Here is a 21,650-nt window from a genome sequence, read left to right as displayed (position 1 = left end):
TATTGGTTTGTTTAAAGAATCTGTGTTTGCTAAAGACAAAAAGCAGTGGGCCGACGATATATGGGCTAAGCCTTTGACTATTGAAACAGGATGATATGTTAATGTAGAAGAGGAAAAACGGATCTGTCCTATGTGTTGTTTAAATGATATAGAAAATGTTTGTTTTCTATTGTCCTTTTTATTGTGAACAGCGTGATTTTTTTTGTTTTGTAGGATAAAAGCAGAGATTGAGTTGGTAAATATGGATGATGCTCAAAGACTGAGATGGCTGTTCACATATGAAACATATAAATTAGCCAATTATCTAGATAAAGCTCGGGAGAAGAGGAAAAAAGCTCTTTATCGAGATGAATTGTAGATGAGAATTTGTTGTTTGTGTGTGGTATGTGTGTATATGAATATATTTGTATTCATGTATTTCTCCGAATGATTTGTATATGCGACAGGAAGTTTGTTAAATAATTAAATTTGTGGTGTCTTGTTATCCCATGTGGGATGGGCCAAAATGTTTGGCATGACACAGAAATAAAACATAACTAACTAACTAACTGTAGTGGCCAGTGCAAAGAAGTGGCTAGAGACTCTATTTCTTCTTTCTGCACTGCTAGGTAGGTGCCTGAGAGAATATCTGTGTGTGTGTGTGTGTGTGTGTGTGTGTGGGTGTGGGGGTGTGTGTGCGTGTGTGTTAGCATGGGGGTTTATATTGTCTATAGCGTGGGCATATGATGTGAGAAGAAATTGGCTTACTGATGTGTAATGATATACAGTGATAGCATGTTGAGAGAGAGCAGCACTGTGAGGCCTGAGAGCACCGAGCTGTTTCCATTATAGATTCATGGGTCATGTGCTTATCTGAAGGCAGAGTTGTGTTACTGGAAAATGCTTACAGGAGGAGAGAGAGGGCGTGACAGAGACAAAGGAGAGGAGGAGAATAAACACTGTGGTTTCTTGTATTTGCAGAATTTTTTTTTATGTTGTTTTAAATGCAAATGTCCGGTAAATTGACCAAAATGATTAGTTCCTAATTTGCAAAGTTTAAGTAAAAATTATTTTACTTGTTGTGATAGAAACTGATTGAAAATGCATTATTTGCATACATATTGTAGTTAATGTCATGATTACTAGGGACTTCAGTTCAGAAGTGGCTTTGGTTGTCTGAAATGTTGTTCTGGGAAAGATCTGGGCACCTGGACCTCTAGAAATATCCAATCTGCTGCTGCTCTGATGTATAAAGGAGTCCATTGTGGTTTTTACGCCCACAAGGTACCAGAATATTGCTTAGTGCATTTATTTGTTTTCTTCTTCAGATTAAAATGTGTAATTGGCTCACAGTAAAAAAAAAAACAATAACAACCTACTCATATCTTACGATAGTCAAACAACACTGAAATCCTAGAGTACTTTCCTTTCTTTATGGATTTTAGTATTTATACTGCAAAGAGTCCAACTTGACTGCACGCAACAAAATCAAGGCTGTGAAGAGTGTAGAGACTTCTGTGAAGCCTGCAGGATCAATCAGGAGAGACTTCGTTGCAGATATGCAAAGATTTATTGTACATGTGCATAATAAGAGCGAATAAGTCTTTGGGGATTAGACTCCATCGTTAAAAATATTTTAAAGGGGTAGAGAAGCCAGACATATTCCCCCCGATGCAGCCTGGTGGAGAGGGAACCCGGAGACCGAACGAAGGACCAATCTACAGGAAAGGGACTCAGGGTGCCGTGGTTGACGATGCTCGGAGGTTGAAGGGGAGGAGGAGGGTTGCACGTTTGCCTGAAAAGCCAGCTGATAGCAAGAAGAGAAGACATTTAAAGCAGGAAGTCATGCTGTGATTGGATCATGAATTTCATGGCCAACAGTTACTGAAAAGTGAACGCCTCTTAACAGCTGAATAGTTTTAGGGAGAGATAGTGGTGATTGAAGTTATTTCGAAGTCTTCCTGAAAGAATTTGCGCTGAGCTTCATTAAACTAAAATTTCTTTATATATCACTTTACACACACAACACAGCTGATCCAAAGTGCTTTACAGCACACACAGAGGAGAACAAAAAAAACTGCATGCAACACACTCAAAATCTTTTATTTTTAATTCAATGAAGGATCATTAAGGTGCAGAGAGAGGAACTGGCATATACAGGAAAGTTTGATGTGCTTGTATACTGTGTATGTGTGTGCTCTCTAACAATTCTGTGTTTGTGAGGACCAATTTTAGCCGTTAAAAAGGTTTTGTATTGTATTGGTGTGTATCCAGCTCTAGTGGTCCCAGCTCACGCTCTTCAGTAGCAGACTGTAGTCACACCAGGCTAGCTGTTGGCATATAGACAGGGTTTAGCTTTTGAAGTCGTTCGTGATCATCCGTCTTCACCCCAAAAGCCTGCTGAGCCCAAAGGCCGTTGCTTAGCAACGTCAGTTTTTTTTTTTGCAAGATAACGTTCATAGGATTTGGCATCTTTTCATTGTCTTCTGAATTGAACATGTTGCCGACTAGTGTTAGAAACATTCTTCTGTCCCTTCTTTGCACGGTACTGTGTTCCTGATGTTAAAATGTGTGTGTAATTTAAAAAATAAAAAAACCACGAAACACATCTTTTGGCTGGAATATGAATCCTGATAGTATTCGGGTAGTTGGGTATTGAGGTTCCTGTTGTACAGTATTTCCTGGTTGCGTCCGAAATTGCATACTCTGCAGTACATATGCAATACTGTTGTTCAAAATACTTTTGTGAAAATAAACAGTAGTGTGTATCTTTTCGGACACACTAAGCTGTAATTTACAACGTCACTTTCTGAGAGACTCCTTGCCGTTGAAGACGCGTAACCATGGTAACCCCTGTAGACCTCCGCTCTAGTGACATCGCCAGATAATGCTTAAATTACTGAAAGAGGTGAATAACTTGACCAACAGTCGTTTAAATATGTAGAGATGTAAATCAGAGCGTTACAGAGCTCCTTGGTTTCTGTCCGTTTGTCTGTTATTAACGTTGTCGTTACCACCGCATTGCATTGTGGGATATTTATGCCGGCGTAGTGTCCAGTATTGCATACTGTCATATTTTACCGGAAATATTATTCAATTTGCGTACTATTGGTATCATACTAAGGTTTCGGGCATACTTAAAAATCTCAAATACTGTTTTAGCCTCCTAAATAGCATGTTAGTGTGGAATTGCGGACCCAGCCCTTGTCTAAAGACTCCTGTGTCCTGGTTGTGTCTCTCTGCTTGTGTCCTCTGAGAGTCTCCAGTCTTTGTATGTGATCTGGTAAGAACCCCTCTCTGCTGTAAAGGAAGCACATCGCCTGTACCCCAGCAGTGGAGGCCTGTTTGGATGATTATGATGCATCTTGTGTGCTGTGTCGGTTTCTGTTGTGACGTCAAGTGGCCGGCAGCAGCTGGGGAGACTCGTCTCCTCTTCCTGTGCTTGTGGTAGTTGCCAGGCAACAGCTGTCCAATCCCCTCTCCCTTCTCCTTGTTTTCCCTCCTCTCTTCGTACCTTTACAGTTCATGTGTGAAGGTCATTCCTCCTTCTCTACCCTCTCTCTTTCTCTCTCTCAATCCTCTCCCCTTTAATCAGGGGACAGGAAACATGTCAAGATTTGACAGGAAGTGATGTAAGACACAGCCCAGGAGAGCCCAGAAAAATGCTTTCGAGTGTTGAAATCCAGCCTACAACAGTATATGTTAATGCATTGTAGTATAGAGGGCCAGACCTAATACACTGGGGTTTGCAGTGTTCTGAATGTGTAATGCATTGTTTAATCAATAACTCTGCTGTTCTGTCGCTGCAGCATGACTAGGCTTCCTTAACGGGCCCAGATAAACAAATCTGATTACATGTGACTCATATCCATAACGTGTAACTATGACAAGGAATGATGAAACCAAAAAGAAGAAAGATTAATGCTCAGATGAAAGGTGTACTTTTTGTTAAGCCCCAAGGTTTCTGGTTTCTTAACCAAAAATAGAGCCTAAGTTTTTCTATTTACAGAGCTCCAAATCAATGTAACAGTAGTCGGCACGCCTTTAGAAGATGCGCTGCTTGTAAAGATGGGCCTAGTCATTCTGTATGTCTGTAATGTTACGCCGCAGTGATTAGAAATAGAAGATGCTGGCTGTTACGGGTGATTTGCCTCAGTTGCAGCAAAATGTTGTTGGTTTGTGTATATGAGTATGTGGGGGAGTGTGTGAGAACACACTGAAAATGGCTTCTTCCACATGCAGTTGCTAGCCTAAATTCAATGGGCTTTTGATTCCTGGCCCCTTCTCTCCCATTACGCTTGATAATTAATTGGCCTCATTAACTCATTATGAATAACAATCTCTGCCTTTGCGGCCCCAATCCCACTCTCACTCACTCTGTGTTGTATCACACACTAGTAAAGAGAAGACTAGTTTTAGGTGAATAGACTATGAATAGGCTTGATATTTTAAATATTTAAATGTTAAAACATCTGTTTGGTGTTGTGTTTCAGCAACTCTTGACTATTCTGTGTTTCTCTTGTGTTTGTGTTGTTTTGAGTTTGTAGCAGTTGTGTAGTTTGCCCGTTTCCTTATATATGATTTCTTTCTTGTGGGGTTTGCAGACAGTAAGTCTATCAGGAGAAAACAGGGTTTGTTGTGTCTACTCAACACACTAGTGGCCCTGTGAGTCAAATTATTATTAATAATGTATAGTGTTTTACTAAATCCTTTATCCTTTGTACAGTGGGCATTTGGTGGGCATTTGGATGTTTTTGCGGGTGGCAGTAGCTCTGTCCGTAGGGAGTTAGGCTCAAGTCCCTGTACGGCCCAAAGTACAGAGTGTGGACTGGTAGCTGGAGCGATGCCATTTCACCTCCTGGGCATTGCCAAGGTACCCTTGAGCAAGGCACCAACAACCCCCCCCCCCAACCACTCAGGGAGCCTGTCCAGCAGTTGTAGCCCACTCTGGCATCTGTCCATTTGTGCATGTAAAAGGACCTGAGCATATGTGTGTGTTTTTCAGGCCTGTGTGTAGTGTGTAATACCAACAGAGTGATAATTGTAATTTCCCCACTGGGGATTAATACAAATTATGCATTATTAAATTATTATATCTGCAGATAGCCTCTGCATTGTCAGGCTTGGCTTAACTTTCACGAGCTTCAGCCTCAGCTTTTTGTAGCCTCACCCATGCTTTAAGCTGACACGCTAACATTAGCAGTTCCTTCAAAACACAGCTAATGTTAGTGTTAGCAATTTACTTTTAGATGTGGGAGCATTTATTAGTTAACGTTAAGCATATGGGCTGTCTAACATTTTAAACATTACTTGCTAAAAGTTACCATGCGTACATGTTATCATAGTCAGACTAGTAATATTGTCACCTTTCATTTAAACCACATGAACAGAATAAGCTAACCCTCCTGTAATCTTGTTTATCCAATCTCAAGGACTGGATGGCAGCTAACTTCATACAATTCAATAGCAATAAAACACAGGTTTTGATCTTTGGTCCAGAGCATCATAAATTACAGATACAGTCCTCTCTCGTAGGTTTCTGATTCTTTAATTGTAATTTGTACATTTTATAATTTAGAAAGCATGTTGTGCTTAATGCTTGAACAGTGCTATATAAATAACATTATTATTATAACATTTAGAATGTTAGCTTCCTAATGTTTCCATGGCCCATAAGCATTTATCTGAATTTACAGCTGCGGCTGATGGGAGGTATTCTGTCATGAGCTGGACTTTTGGACAGTGTTGGAAATGTTAGCCTGTTAGTGGTGCTAGATGAAAAGATAACTGACTCTGAACCAGTGCTATAATTGTGCCCCGTTGCCATCACTAGAGCTAAATATGATTAAATAATCATTTTCAAAACATCTGGTAAGTCAAATGAGTTGGCAAAACCGAAATGATGTATGCACTTAAGTCAACCTATGTCCTTTCCCTGTTCTGACATACACTATATATGCAACTGCCTCACTTCCCAAAGCCCTGTGTGCATTCATAGCTTTGACCTGTAGTTTTGTGCTAGCTTTGCAGTATATGAGAAAGTGTGTGCGTAAATGTGGGAGTGTGTGTAGTCTTCCTCAGCATCACTGTCCCAGTTCAGTCCAACTCTTTATGCAGAACTGACATGAATGCTCCATGGACAGAGTATCTAAAACAACTGGAATTGATTTAAAGAGAATAAAAATATGCGCGCACACACACACACACACACACACACACACACACACACACACACACACACACACACACACACACACACACACACTTTACAGAGGGCTGAAAGTCAGGTGGTGTTCTCTGATTTAAAACAGATTTCAGGGCTCTTTGTTCAAGAATATATATCCCATATTATTTTACATTTTAGGCTATTCTGTTAATATCCACAGTAAAATGGGTATCTGCGGCTTTATGTACTGCTAAAAGTGGACCACGGTATTTAAAAAAAAATCTCTATATTTTCTAGTATTCAAACATTCACTATGGTTGTTTTTCAGTTCAGAAGTCAGCGACCTGTTTTGTGATTTATGCGAGTTTCGTTCGTAAAAATTCACTAGTTTGTTTATTCTGCAAGATTTCAAGTTAATATCGGTTTACAATGCGTAAAAAAAAAAAAGGGTTCAGTTTTTTCCTCCAGTCAAATTGATGCTTTTACAGCAGCATAGAGGAGGAGAGCAGGGCACTTTCTGGGTAGATGGGTGCTCACAGTGCTCATCTCCCGTATCTAGCTGGGCGCCTTCTGGAAAATGTCATCGTCTGTGTGTGTGTTTGTGTGTGTGTGTGTGTGTGTACTATATTCGTGGGGTCCAAAAACCGGGGACTACAGTATACTTGTGGGGTCTGCACAGCCTTGTGGGGACCAAAATGCTGGACCCCACGAGGTTAAAGGGCTGTTTGAGGGTTAAGACTTGGTTTTAGGATTAGGGATAGATTAGGTTATGGTTAGGGTAAGGGTTAAGGTTAGGCATTTAGTTGTGATGGTTAGGGTAAGGGTTAAGGTTAGGCATTTAGTTGTGATGGTTAAGGTTAGGGTAAGGGTTAAGGTTAGGCATTTAGTTGTGATGGTTAAGGTCAGGGTAAGGGGCTAGGGAATGCATTATGTCAATGGTGGGTCCCCACAAAGATAGTAAAACAAACTTGTGTTTGTGTGTGTGTGTGTGTGTGTGTGTGTGTGTGTGTGTGTGTGTGTGTGTGTGTGTGTGTGTGTGTGTGTGTGTGTGTGTGTGTCTGTTGCCTTAACAACATGAATAAACCTTATCAGTAAACCATACTGTATCATTTGGACAGAGGTATAGTTGGGCAACGTGTATGTAATATCTCGTCAAAAATATTCTTTGTTAAGTCCAAATAGATTTTTGTCTTGGACTTGTTCACATTAGTTTCCCCTCCATTTGTTTCCACTAGCATTTTTTTGCTGCAGCAAATATAACATATGTGAGGATGACTTCTAAGTCGTCGGTTCAATCCCCAGACCGACAGGATGAATCTGGGTGGGGAAAGTGAAAGAGCAGCGCTTGCCCCTCCCTCATTACCACCACTGAGGTGCCCTTAAACCCAATGGCTCCAGTGGAGCTGCTCAGTGGCCAGCAGATCAGACTGTGGTTTTACTGGGCAGCCTGCCAGGTGGGAATGTGTACAACTGTGTGAATGTGATCAGGGATTTCCTGCAATGAGAGGCTTCCTAATAATATTATATATTATAAATATATATATTATAATATATATATATATATATATATATATATATATATATTCCTTAATAATCATTGTTTCTTGTTTAAGCAGTGAGTATATCAAAACAAGAAAATACTTTCCCATTTCATACCAACTAGTGCTGTTAGTTATTAACGTCGTTAACGCAAACTTATTTTAACAGCTTCAATTTTTTTATCGCGAGATTAACGTTCTTTTTGTCCTAGCAAACTTTGTAGTTTTTTTTCACATGCTGTTGCAACAACTAGTAACGTTAGAAAAACTACAACACCACACCGGATCTAGCTAGACCGGAAACACAACAACAGGCACGCTGCACACACTTGTTTGGGCTTGCGAGCCGGCCAAAGAGTAGCAGGCTAACGTTACGCTTTGAGTGGATGGCGAGCGCGAGACGCCGAAATGGATGCCAATAAGATTCTGAATGGAAAGTTTACTTTTAAAAAGTTGCCAAATGGTTCCCAGACCAAAGTGATCTGTGTGTTTTGTCGTTGTCAACTGATCATCGCAGCACATCCAGTCTGAAATACCACTTGATGGCCAAGCACACAGCTGATGCCAATTCTCCGCCCCCTCGTCAAAGCCAGGCGACAATGGAGGACTTCAGACAGAAGCACATGAATACCACAACTAAGAACAAACTTACTGCAGCCATAGCTAAATGGGTCCAAGTGTCCAAGAATGTTAGTGTGAAATTGAACACTACAGTATATGCCAATGTTGTTCGCAATCAAAAAGAAACATTTGCACAAAGCAAGCCGATCCACTTTTCTATGTAGATAAGAGCATTAAAATGAGAAAAAATAATGGGACAAAAAGAAATCAAGGAACATTTAGAATAGATAAAAATGTGCGATTAATTGTGAGTTAACTATGACATTAATGCAATTAATCGCGATTAAATATTTTAATCGTTTGACAGCACTAATACCAACATGAAATAATACAGTTCATGTGTTGTCGGATGTCAATCAAACTTTAAAATGTCACTTCTCCGTTTCTTTTGTGAATTACATTATGAGAGAATAGTGTGCTGTTGATGCACAAACACTCAAATCAAAAATCGCCTATACTTTGTTTGCATCCTGTTTGCTTTGAGTATAGATTTAAGTGAACACACTGCATACTAAAGACCTGCTTTGAATTAGTAAATAGTATGGACGGCTATTGCATGCATCACTTCCTGAGTGCCAGAGGATTTCCCTGAGGAAAGACCCACGTAACAACACTGAGTTCTACAATACGGACAGAATATAGTTGTAGAACATCAACAATTATTTATTTAAAAAGCGAAAGCTACAACGTGAAACATGAACAGATTTTTCACACGTGGAGTAAATATTGACACAATAGCAGCAGTGGCCTGAGCGTGACAGACACACTGACCAGCCGAGTGTCAGCAGCAGTGACGCTCAGGAGCAGATGTCTGCTGTAATATACAGACCAGACATCAGAATGAGGACCGCCCATCTGTTACTGTTAGCATCAGTGTTCTGTCAGGAGTCCTCACTCCCTTTCCTTCTTCACTTTGCCTGTTTTCTTCTTATGTTCTTATCATTTTGTTTTGGTTTATTCTCAAAAACATAGCATAACTCCTTACTTATTGTCATAATTTCTAGGAGGAAAGAGGGTGGTGTTGCATTGTTATGAAAAAAACGATTTAGAATAGATTTAGAATACTTTTCTTTTTCAAGTAATTTTTTTGCATTTTTGCCATAATGGGACAGTTGATAGTGTGTAGTACAGGCAGACACAAAATGAGGGAGAGAGAGGGGAATGACTTGCTACAAAGGTCCCAGGCTGGATCCTAACCGAGTATGTTGTTGTGTTGTGTGTGTATTGGGGCGCCCAGGAATACCTACCAATGTCGTGTCAAGTTTTTATATTTTCCCGCTTTAAATAGCATTTACTGAACTAGTGCTGTTCCTGTTGAAAAGGTGCCTGTTCTGACCTGGTCGATTGCTTGGCCTCCGGTATTGCTGCTTGTAGCTTTCTCGAGAACCGCTCATACAAACGACTTCACACTCGACCCTACGCTTCCTTGGGTCCTGAGCAATACACCAGCCATGACATAGTTGCCTCCCCTAGCAATGCTAGAGTATACGTGTCAGTATATGAGACCGGGCTGTTTGCTGGAACAAGAGCATTCATTCCGAAAGCGGCTGATGCTCGAAATGTTTGAGTTTGCTACAGGGTAACATCTCCGGTCTCTGTCGTCATCTGTTCTTGAATCTACTGTAGCAAGCGACGGAGAGCAAGCTGTACCCAACATGCTGTTCGGCGGTGTTACATTAAATAGGGGTCGCTTCTCAAAAGACAACACATCGTGCACATATTGCACATATTGCACAGACTTCATAGCAACGAGTGTGAGCATCGCTTTTATCACTTTAAATGGGTACCCCAATGATTTTGTATAACATAATCATAAAGTGGGCTGACTTGCGAGACACAGATTAAAAGAAGGCTGGTCAAAGTAAATACAGCGGAGGCAGAGATACCCTACATTTTAGTCCCTGGAATGGGTCAAGCTCCAAAAACACTTGATCCTTTGATTCCCATAATGCAACTCGATAGCCTGCGCGGTAAACACCAATATCTTTCAAACTCCACGCCCCCAGTTTGTAACGCACGCTGTTAAAGATTTCTATGTCTCCGAGCTCAAGCCAAGATAACTCTGATAACAATAGAAGCCATTTTACAACTGTTTTTACAGGCGGACTAAACTGATCCTAATGCGTAAAGTCAGATGAATGTCTCTTAAACTTTAAAAAGAAAAAATCAGCAGTTACAAGTTGGACGTGGATTTTTCTTCACATTGTTTCGGATCAGGTTGCTGTGGGATCTCTGCAGATACGGTTTGCATAAGCAGTGGAATATCACGGTCCTCTTTGAACTGCAGACTAAGTATGTGTGAGTGTGGCGTAGCAGCTCTCAGCCTGTGGGTGAAGCTGCTCGAGCCCACGCAGCGCTCCCACTCACCGCAGAGGACGCATCAGCAGCCAGGGAAACGCCACACCAGAATGAGAGCTGACGCACTAACACTGGAAATTACGTGACAATGAGTGGTGTAGAGTGGCCTCCTGTGCAGCTTTCATTTCCTTTCTATTATCTGTTTGTTAATGTACGTACACACATTTGCACCTGAGAGATGCCCATTATAACCCCAGTCATGTCCAGTTTGCTTTGCTGGAGCAACTGTGAGTTTACCGCAGTTCCATAGAACATTTTAACTGTAGTTTTTGAGGAAAACAATACAGTTATTTTTATTATTATAATTCTACTCCTTTTCCTTCTCTTGTACCCATTTGGTTCAGGAGTTTAAGCCGTTAGTGTTTGTTTTTTTTATCTTTTATTTTAACCTTCATTAATGTAGGAAATAGGAGTTTATTATTTATGCAACGGAAATATATATAGATCTGATCATTTACAATACATTTGTAACACATTTGTAACATATTGTGGAAAACATGAAATGTAATCTTTGCAAAATATCTGACATTATGTTATAATTATTGCCACAATACAGAATGTTGTAAAATGTATAACCATATACAGTATGTTTTTTTCCTTATGTTTTACACAGTATAAAAAAACATATGTTTTTTAATTTCAATTTATATCATTTCTTATTATATATATATATATATATATATATATATATAACACATATTTTGTAAAAAAAAAGCATTATATTTGCTAAAATCTGACTTAACATCAACATTAACAACATCGCCACATACAGTTATATGTGCTATCTCCTCAAAAATAGCTTTTAAAGGAAAACTTCAAACCCACAATGTTTTTAGTATTACTTTACTTTGTTCTATGACTAATAATGCTTTTATAATACTCACATTCACACTGTGGAGAAACCATTCTCACACAGCCGGTCCGGGGGTTTGGACCAGAAGCCTTTTTTATCATCCCAGTGCCATCCAGTTTCCAGTCATCAGCCAGCTCTGTGTGTCTAGATTTGATCCTAACCTGAGTGAATCAGGCAGGATGTTGTCCTCTGTGGATGACGAGTCCCTGCTCAAAGTTATTTTATTGTTTCGGTGAAATGTGTTGGCAGAGTCTGAAATGACTGTCCGCCAAGCACCAAATGCTGAGAAATGTAGTAGTCTTACATAGTAGAGTACACAGAGTAGGCTACATTGTTGTGATGGCTAGTAGGGCTTTAGTCTTTCAAATTTCCCCGGGCTTGAATCAGGTCAGATTCAAGCATATTTGTCAGTGTTTTAATGCAGACCTTATAGTCTGTGTAATGTCATGAATAATATATGGGCTGTGTACTGCTCTGTGTGTCCGCTGTCTTTTATATACAGTATCTATTCAACTTAAACAGAAAAAAACAGTGGAATTTAGGGCCTGGAGTTTGGGTTCATGTGGGGTCGGGACTGATTTTTTTGACTCGATATTTACAGTCCTTTTTCACATTGGCAATATTATTTTTCAAGCAGCATCACTAATAAAGTCATTAGTTATTCGGCATGTTAGCAGCATGTTGGTCGGTCGGTTGGTTCACCACTTTGGTCCAGACTGAAATGACTACTGCGATATGGATTACCGTGACATTTTGTACAGACATTCATGGTTTCCAGAGAATGAACCCTACTGACTTTGGTGATCCTCTGGCTTTTAAGCTTTTTAGCTGTAGACTCTGTTGTTTCTCTCTGTTTTGTTTAATTAAAATTGTACTTTTCTTCTTCTATCTTATCAGTTTAAATGGCATTGTTTCTACAACGAAAATAATTAATAAACGTGAAGAAACATTAGTTGTTTTTGTTTAAGTGTGCCTTAATGTACAGGCAGCCATATTGCTACATTAACCTATAGTATTTTAAGGGAGATGAATGCAGACACTGAATAAATAGCACTGTTACTGTATAATGTAAGTAAGTAACAGACATATTGTGTTTAAAGTTACCTTCCCCAACACTGGTTTTGGGTTTGACACAGGTTAATAAGCCACCAATTTTCTTTTGTCCTTTTGTTTTCATCAGATATTTTTTCTTTGTTTGATTCCTCCTTTTTTTCTGTAACTCTCTTTCTCTTTCCAACACACACACACACACACACACACACACACACACACACACACACACACACACACACACACACACACACACACACACACACACACACACGCTGCAAAAGACGATTTACAATTGGATGGGGGAAGGATTTCACTGTGGGGGAGGTAAATGGGAGAAAAAAGGAAGGGAGCAGGTGTACATAAGGAATGGTGGTGTGTGTTTGTGCGTGTTTGTGTGTGTGTGTGTGTGTGTGTGTGTGTGTGTGTGTGTGTGTGTGTGTGTGTGTGTGCGTGCGTGTGTAAAATGGGGTTCAGAACAGGATGATGTACAAAAGGGGGCAGAGAGAGAAGGGGGAAGGGGAGCGTGAGGTAATTTATGAGGCATTTTAATACGATGAGGTTTAATCTCTTCACACACACACATATACACACGCACAAACACACAGACACACAGACAGACTGACAGACAGACAGACAGATATCCTAAACCAGTTCCACAGTACATAATTATCCCAACATAAGACCCAGCGAATATATGTGGATGTGATGAAGCCGAGAAGAGAGAGGCATCCTTATGACTATATTTACATGTTACATTTCAGTAGGGCTGCAAATAATGATACTTTTTATTTTTTGATTCATTGTTTGTCCTATTAAATATTAGCAAATAATGGAAAATATCTATCACAGCTTCCCGGAGCCCTTGGTGATTTTTATAAATAACTTATTTGTGTGATTAACTGTTCAAACCCCCCCCAAATATTCAGTTTACTATTAAAAAGAATTAGAAAACCAAAAAAATATTCACATTCGAGAAGCTGAAACCAGTGATTCTTTGCCATTTTTGCTTTGAAATTACTTAAAATGAATCGATTTTTTTTAAATGTTTTCAATTAATTTTTCCATTTCCAGTGACATCAGGTCAACTGTTTATTGAAATTGTAAATGGTCTTTACAATAATTACAAGTGGGTTTGGGCTTTTATGGTTGTTGATCAGACAATGTGATCTGATTGTGGACAATCTGAAATTTCTGACATTTTATTAAATGGGCTGTACTTGAAATACTGAAAAAAAAACAAAAAAAAACAGCAGGCTGGCATTGCCTCCACGCAGCTCTCACAGACCATTCACCAATACGTGAAATACCTATGTTTTTTGACGGTCAGATTCACGAACATGCACGGCCGGACTGGCTATTAAAAAAAAAACAGATTACAATACACACGTGTGACGTCATTCTCTGCTCAGGATGCATTTACTCCAATATATCTTTACTTAGCAAATATTTGTTTGCCACTATATCAGTGTTCTGAATGTCGGGTACCGCCCCTTTTACATCATTTATAATAGACTATATAATTAGCTGCAGCCCTTGAAAATATATCATTTTTATCCCTGTATTCGAGACAGATGGAGTAATTTTTCCCTCTGTCTTAAACAAGTCCATTTTACACTCTTTATTGTTGTTTATTTCATATTTATTCTTTTGTTCTTTGATTGTACACCCAGCATTTCTTGAAGCGTTATTGCTTTTTGAAATATACTTGGATTATTTTCAGAGTATCTTTTGGCATAAATTTGCCTAGTGATGAGGGGAAAAGTCATTAAAATGAAACTGATATATGCTTAAAATTATGAGTTTATGTAAATCCTGCGAAGGTGCTGTGTAGAGACACAGACTCACTGATTAAGGTGGTTGATTATGTAGTGACCTCATTATCATAACAGGTTATGTTTAATATTGTAATGGTGATTATGGCGTGACATTTGGTAGCTTATGTGCATTTTGTGTTCTGAAGTGCTATATACACTTTTGATTCTGCATGTTCCACTGTTCACTAGTTAACATGGTCTGAACATGGGCCCCTGGTTATGTTTTAAAATAGTGAAGCAAACTTGGATAGATACATTGAATTGTAATTGTAAAAAAAAAAAATGTCATGCATTTCTACATAACCTCTGCAAGTAAGTCAAGAGCTGGGACATCAAAAACTTGAAAAAACATTTTCATTGGACTTAAAATTAGTAAACGCCCCCGAGTGTAGGATGAGTCATCAAACCTTTGAAACCCTTTTACTGGAAAAGAACAGACCCTGATTAAAATGAAAAAACACTCAAAATTGGCATAGAACAATAGATAAATGACCGATCATCATATAAACACAGAGTTATTAACACTGGAAAAATGCATTTTTCATTTCATGAGGCCTTTAAATATAATCAACCGATTGCGAGGACTGTATGATGATACGTTTACTTTTAAAGATAAAAAGTAGGGTAGCTAAACTATAGCTTTGCTAATGGAATAATGGCGATGCCATTTGCTCCACCTGCTCCATTGCTCATCCGCCTATGGGTCTGTATGTCATTATCGCCTGTAATGGTCCCTTCCTATTAAAACATGAAAGGTCTGAACCTCTGTGTTACCGCCCCCTCTGTCCCCCTCCCTCCTCCCGTCCATCCAGGAGGGCCAGCAGCTGATCCAGGAGAAGCCGGAGCTCAGCCCGGTGGTCCGGAGGAAGCTGGAGGAGATCAGGGAGTGCTGGCAGGATCTGGAGAGCACCACCCAGGCAAAAGCCCGCCAGCTCTTTGAGGCCAACAAGGCCGACCTGCTGGTGCAGAGCTACGAAAGCCTGGACCAGAGACTGGGCCAGCTGGAGTGTCAGCTATCCTACGTGGACCAGGGACAGGACCTCACCACTGTCAACAAGCAGCTGAAAAAACTACACGTACGTAGGACACTTGATTCTCGCAGCCATTTCAACCAAAAGCCCTCTTTTAAAGTGCTGGGTCTCTAACCTCAAGCTTACTCATTCTCAAACGTATTGAGCTGTGATCCTTTCAAAGGCTGCATAAGCACAGTGCTAAACCGTTCAGCCACTAGTTTTTTTCACTTGATTAATAATCAGAGGAGGCCTAGTAATTAATTAAAAAAATAATAAAACAAAAATAAAAAGCTTTGTATTTGTTTAACAGAAGTAGTAGTAGTAGTAGAAGTAGTTGTATTTGTTCAACAGAAGCTCTAGGTTACATTACAAAGACAAGATAAACATTAATATTTAAAGGTACAGGAAATAAATTCAAGAGCATGTTCGGTGATTCCAGTTGAAGTTCACGTTTACATTTATTTTTGTGGAGGATTCTGCATGCCAATTAGATGACAGTGCTGCTCTGTTTCTCCTCTGGGTTTTTTATTTTTTTGCCCTTTAGTCAGTCTGACAAGCAGCCAACGAGATAACAAGGGTCTCTATTTCCTGTATGAATTACACAAGCATTATTCTGGCACTTAGTGAATCTGTGGTTTTCTCTAGTTTTCTCCATAGCAAGACGTTCATATGGCTAATGATCACATCACCAGGCATTTTTGCCAGATATTTGTGCAATATTGGGCTAAGAAAACATAGTTGATATTTGTTATAAGTATTCATTTTCTAAGCTAAATAGTTTGACCTAAATTGTGAATATGACTCTGTAGAACTGCTTCTTTACTCTACTCTCCTACTCTCACAGTGACTCACTGTTCACGTTATTATCGCCACACAGTGATGGCCTCCTCTCATTAATATTTAAATGAAACATCATGTTTGGAAATGACTAACAACTGCATTTTTCACTGGGTGCCTTCACTGCTTTTTATCTCATTTTAGTACAGTCAGGCGCTTTTACTTTTACTTTCACGCCAACATCAATTTTATTATTTGTGTTGATGTTTTTTTTTAAACACTATAAGCCATCAGCACTCATGCCAACCCGGTGAGCTTTCATAACAGTTTCATCTCAAGATCATTTTACACATACTGATTAGTGGAAGATATTGATTAGTAGATTTTTTATTATTGTTTGCAAATTAAATCAACAGATTGTGATGTCCCTTGATAAGCTTACTGTTTTGTGATTGATTGGATACAGTTTCATCTCTTTCAACTTAACACTGATCATGTGTTATTCTGTTCAGACCTGGCCAGTGAGAGAGTACACCGCTGAAGTGGTGCAACTACAGTTTTTTTTTTATCAGGAAGAATAAGGAATTAATTTGAAATGTTGTTGCGTAGCTTATGAGCTAGCAATTGCTGACCGAGTACTGATTCAAGAACCAAAATTGTTTGCGATGAGCATGGCAGCTCCGCCATCTTTGCTTTGTGAGTGTGTGTGTGCGTAAAGTCGAGTACTTTGTGCTGTTGAAAAGTTGGAATAAAGCACTATATAAGTGCAGTCCATTTGCCATAAACGAAACCTTAAAGGTCCCATGACATGCTGCTCTTTGGATGCTTTTATATAGACCTTAGTGGTCCCCTGATACTGTATCTGAAGTCTCTTTTATATAGACCTTAGTGGTCCCCTGATACTGTATCTGAAGTCTCTTTTATATAGACCTTAGTGGTCCCCTAATACTGTATCTGAAGTCTCTTTTATATAGACCTTAGTGGTCCCCTAATACTGTATCTGAAGTCTCTTTTATATAGACCTTAGTGGTCCCCTAATACTGTATCTGAAGTCTCTTTTATATAGACCTTAGTGGTCCCCTAATACTGTATCTGAAGTCTCTTTTATATAGACCTTAGTGGTCCCCTAATACTGTATCTGAAGTCTCTTTCCTGAAATTCAGACTCGGTGCAGAATTACAGCCACTAGAGCCAGTCCCACAATGAGCTTTCCTTAGGATGTGCCATTTCTGTGTCTGAGGAGGAGAGGGGGGGGGGGGCAAGGTGGAGGGTGGGGGTGCGGCCTTGACCAACTGCCACTTTGCTCGTTTGAAAGCCATGATGTCTCTCTCTCATGGGTGGGCCAAATTCTCTGGGTGGGCAAAGCAGAGAAAGGGGAGGTAACCTTGCTCCTTATGACCTCATAAGGAGAAGATTCCTGATTGGCCCATCTGAGCTTTCATTTTCTCAAAGGCAGAGCAGGATACCCAGGGCTCGGTTTACACCTATCACCATTTCTAGCCACTGGGGGACCATAAGCAGGCTGGGGGAACACATATTAATGTTAAAAAACCTCATAAAGTGAAATTTTCATGCCATGGGACCTTTAATAAACATAAAATCAAAAGCCAAGAGCTTTCAATTGACCCCAACTGTATTCTCAAAGAATTTCTTTTTTTATTTGGATTTGCAAAATACAGTGTGCAGATACGTACAGTAGGTGAAGGCGTGTGAAGGGTGTACACAGCCCTGTATCGTCTAGTTATATCTATATTCAACAACACAACTTTTCTTGTTCTATACCCATAACCTGTCCAATAACTTAATATTCTATAATTAAATATCCATTAGGTTTAATTTCACTGTAGTAAACGTGATGTAAAAAGGTCCTTTTTCCTCTACGTGTGATATTGGGATGTAAATCGTCACTTGCCCTCCAACAGCGGCGGTTTGGGGGAGTCCGATTCTTTACACAGCCAACAGCAGGCAGGTGTGACCTGGGTTGACGGCGCACAGATTCATCCTTTCATTACTTCATCATTTCACCGGACATGTCTCACTCTCCTCTCCCACAGCATTCCGCTTACAGCTTCCTTTAACAGGCCGCCATTAGCACTGCTTTACCACATCATCCTAACTCCAAACCAAACTCCACTACCCAGCATCCATCCTGGCAAGGGGTACAGTAAACTTCACTACACTTCATGTCTATCAATTATACCTTCGCAGTTCTGGGTTATTTTCAGTCTCATCTTTGCTTTCATGCTTTTTTTAAATGATGAAATTTTAGAACTCAAGACAGCAATAATTCAATTAAATATATTAGAAAATTATATTAATAATAAAATAATATAATTTTTTAGAATTATTTAATTACTAGACATAATACAGAGATTGTAGTTGTTGAAATTTATTGTTTCTGTTGTGATCGTTTAAACCTGAATGCTTAAATTTCAGGCATTACAAGCAAACAATTATGAATACATTCTTATTGTGATTGTTGTTACCCTGTCTCTTTGGAAGGGCCACAAGCTGTGTCATTACTTTTTGTAGTGTTTTTCCCTTATAATTTTGTATATATAAAAATTAACTTTATACTTATACTTCTGTCTAGCTTATACTGTGTAATAATGTCCTTCTGATAGGTTAAAAATCTGAAACACAAAGCAGTTTTAGCAATTTTTGGTTTCTTAATGACATAAAGTCATGTCAGAAATAAGAGCGATTAAAATAAAATTACACATTAATTAATTGTCGCCTGGGAGTCAAAACAACGACAAACTACTCATTTTTGCATTTCTGTCACATCCCCCACATCCCACTCATCCCATCTTTATCTGGTCTCCCATGGCAACATGTCTCTTATCTACCTCCATCCAATTTACTCTCTCTTCCTCTCACCCACCTCCATCCCTCTCTCCTCATCAACACATCCTCCTTTGCGTCGTCCGTTTTGATAACTTTGACTCTCCTCCCCCTCTCCCCGCGCCGTCCTGCTCCTCCTTCTCCCCCTCAGACCATGGAGAGCCATATGGAGGAGTGGTATAAGGAGGTGGGGCAGCTCCAGGCGCAGGTGGCCTCCATCCCACAGCAGACACAGACCAAGGAGACGGTTGCAGAGCGTCAAGCCATTGTGGAGGCCAGGATGGTGCGTCTGATCGAGCCGCTGAAGGAGAGACGACGCATCCTGCTGGCGTCCAAAGAAGTTCACCAAGTCGGACGAGACCTGGAGGATGAGATCGTGAGTTTGACGGCCGTTGGCCAACACAAACTTGTTTCCATCAAGTAGAGAGACGTTTTATTGATTCCCTGGAGACTGACACTTATCTTCAACATAACTACTACATGCCTTATCCCAACATTTACCCATACCTTACACTTAAAACAAATCTTAGCCCAAATTAAATTATTTACATTGTGGGGACATGCATCCCCAAAAGGGAGTTCCCACAATATGACTGTGTATAACAGATATCCACAAAAGGAGCAGTACAAGTTTACTCATACATACTCACTATAATGGAAACCTTATATACATTTCGTCATGTTACAGCCTGGACGCTTAATTCATTTATTGTTGTCTCACATCTTCACAATAAGTTGTCATGTTTTTATTCTTTTATTTGCAGACTTTGCTAATGCATTTGAAAAATGAAAACCTTAAATGTGTTGAGTCAGTGCTAACGTTCAACCCTGTTTTAGTCCAAATTGTTTTCATTTTTAAGATATCTCTACGACATAATTAGATACACAGATTCACCTACGATAAAATGAGGTGCACATATGCACATCTGTATTTACTGCTGTGTGTCATGTTGTTGTGGTTGTAGTTGTGGGTCCAGGAGCGCCTCCCAATGGCCATGTCTCAGGAGCACGGCTCCTCTCTGCAGGCAGTCCAGCAGCTCATGAAGAAGAACCAGGTAAGAATTCTAGCTGCAGTCGGCAGTCTCCAAACCTACTCACCTACCTTATTATGCATCATACTTATTTTAAATCTGTAATTCCACAGTGAATCATATTATCATTGTTCTGTTTTACACAACATAGAAACGATCAAACCAGTCACCTCCTCTCAGGGGCGATTCCAGGATTTTTTTAAGTGGGGTGGCACAGGGGGGGACCAATAATCTAATATCTAATAATTTTATCATACTACAGCATAGCAAATCTGCTTAGAAATAGTGGAAATATTGAATGGGATAGAACAACATAATGTAATTCTGCTAAATAAAACATCACATTCATTATTAGTTTCACTTGTTATACAATACACATTTTCTATAAGCTTAGCCTGCCACAATTCCAGTGCTGGTTCCATGGCATCAGAAGTGACAGTACTCTGAACTAATGGAAATCACAATTGTCAGATTGACGGCACTCTAACCCAAAGGATTGGTCTAGAGCACCAGGGGGGGCCAATAATATTTCACTTCTTGCCCCGCCCCTGCCCTTTGCTCTCCTCCAGACACTTCAGAGAGAACTGCAGGGCCACAGGAGCAGGATAGAGGACGTCCTGGAGAGGGCGGGGATCATCGCTTCCATACGCAGCCCAGAGGCCGACTGCGTCAGGGCGGGCCACGACCAGCTGGCCCAGCTGTGGGCTCTGCTCTGGGCCGAGACCGAGAGGAGGCAGCTGGTCCTGGACGCCATGTACCAGGCGCAGCAGTACTACTTTGACACAGCCGAGGTGGAGGCCTGGTTGAGCGAACAAGAGCTGCACATGATGAACGAGGAGAAGGGGAAGGTGTGTGTGTGTGTGTGTGTGTGTGTGTGTGTGTGTGTGTGTGTGTGTGTGTGTGTGTGTGTGTGTGTGTGTGTGTGTGTGTGTGTGTGTGTGTGTGTGTGTGCGTGTGTGTGCGTGTGCGACTGTCAGAAAGTTGGGCATTTTATTAAAAAAACGCAACTAATGAATTGTTCATTATCTGGTTCAAAATCATGCCATGTAGTCTGTTATCATCAGGTAGTCATTTCATCATCAAATTTCAGTCATGATGACTCTGATGATGACCCTGATTGCACAAGTCCCTGCGAAGGCTGCTAAGCCTCTGCCAGTCTCAAAGTATCTAAAATCATCAGTAGTACTTTAATATTCATCTCATTTTGTGGGACCCTAATCTGAGCATGGCTATTTTCTCTTTACTTAGACTTATACATGGAGGCAGCATTGAGCATTCGTGCTGCGTGTGTATTATTTCTAAAGCGAAACTCGTCCTTGTGTGTGTTGTTTCCTCCTCCCACCAGGACGAGCCGAGCACACTTCAGCTGCTAAAGAAACACTTAGTCCTAGAACAGACCATCGAGGACTACGCTGAGACCATCGGCCTGCTGTCGCAGCAGTGTCGACAGCTGCTGGAGATGGGGCATCCAGACTGGTGAGCACGTAAACACATATTCAATCTATAAACAGAGAATTTCTGTCACCACAAAATAAATGACAGGAATCCTCTTAATCTTCTGCTTTTATGACCAAATAGAAAGTGTTTGATTTTAGAAGTCAGT

At 40.1% G+C, this 21,650-nt stretch overlaps 1 protein-coding gene across 6 annotated transcripts in view; it reads left to right on the top strand.

Moving 5' to 3' along the window:
* The window catches only part of LOC120574254 (spectrin beta chain, non-erythrocytic 4-like), a 117,944-nt gene that overhangs the window by 72,563 nt on the left and 23,731 nt on the right, over positions 1–21,650 (top strand). For all 6 annotated transcript variants that reach the window (XM_039824520.1, XM_039824511.1, XM_039824531.1 and 3 more), the window contains 5 exons: positions 15,195–15,458; positions 19,168–19,392; positions 19,982–20,071; positions 20,617–20,895; positions 21,393–21,523. In XM_039824520.1, coding sequence (XP_039680454.1) covers positions 15,195–15,458; positions 19,168–19,392; positions 19,982–20,071; positions 20,617–20,895; positions 21,393–21,523 — 989 coding nt within the window. The remainder of the gene's footprint in view (positions 1–15,194; positions 15,459–19,167; positions 19,393–19,981; positions 20,072–20,616; positions 20,896–21,392; positions 21,524–21,650) is intronic.

Source organism: Perca fluviatilis, chromosome 2 (genome assembly GCF_010015445.1).
Source record: "Perca fluviatilis chromosome 2, GENO_Pfluv_1.0, whole genome shotgun sequence".
In the NCBI taxonomy this organism is placed as follows: domain Eukaryota; kingdom Metazoa; phylum Chordata; class Actinopteri; order Perciformes; family Percidae; genus Perca; species Perca fluviatilis.
This window is presented reverse-complemented; position numbering and strand designations above follow the sequence as displayed.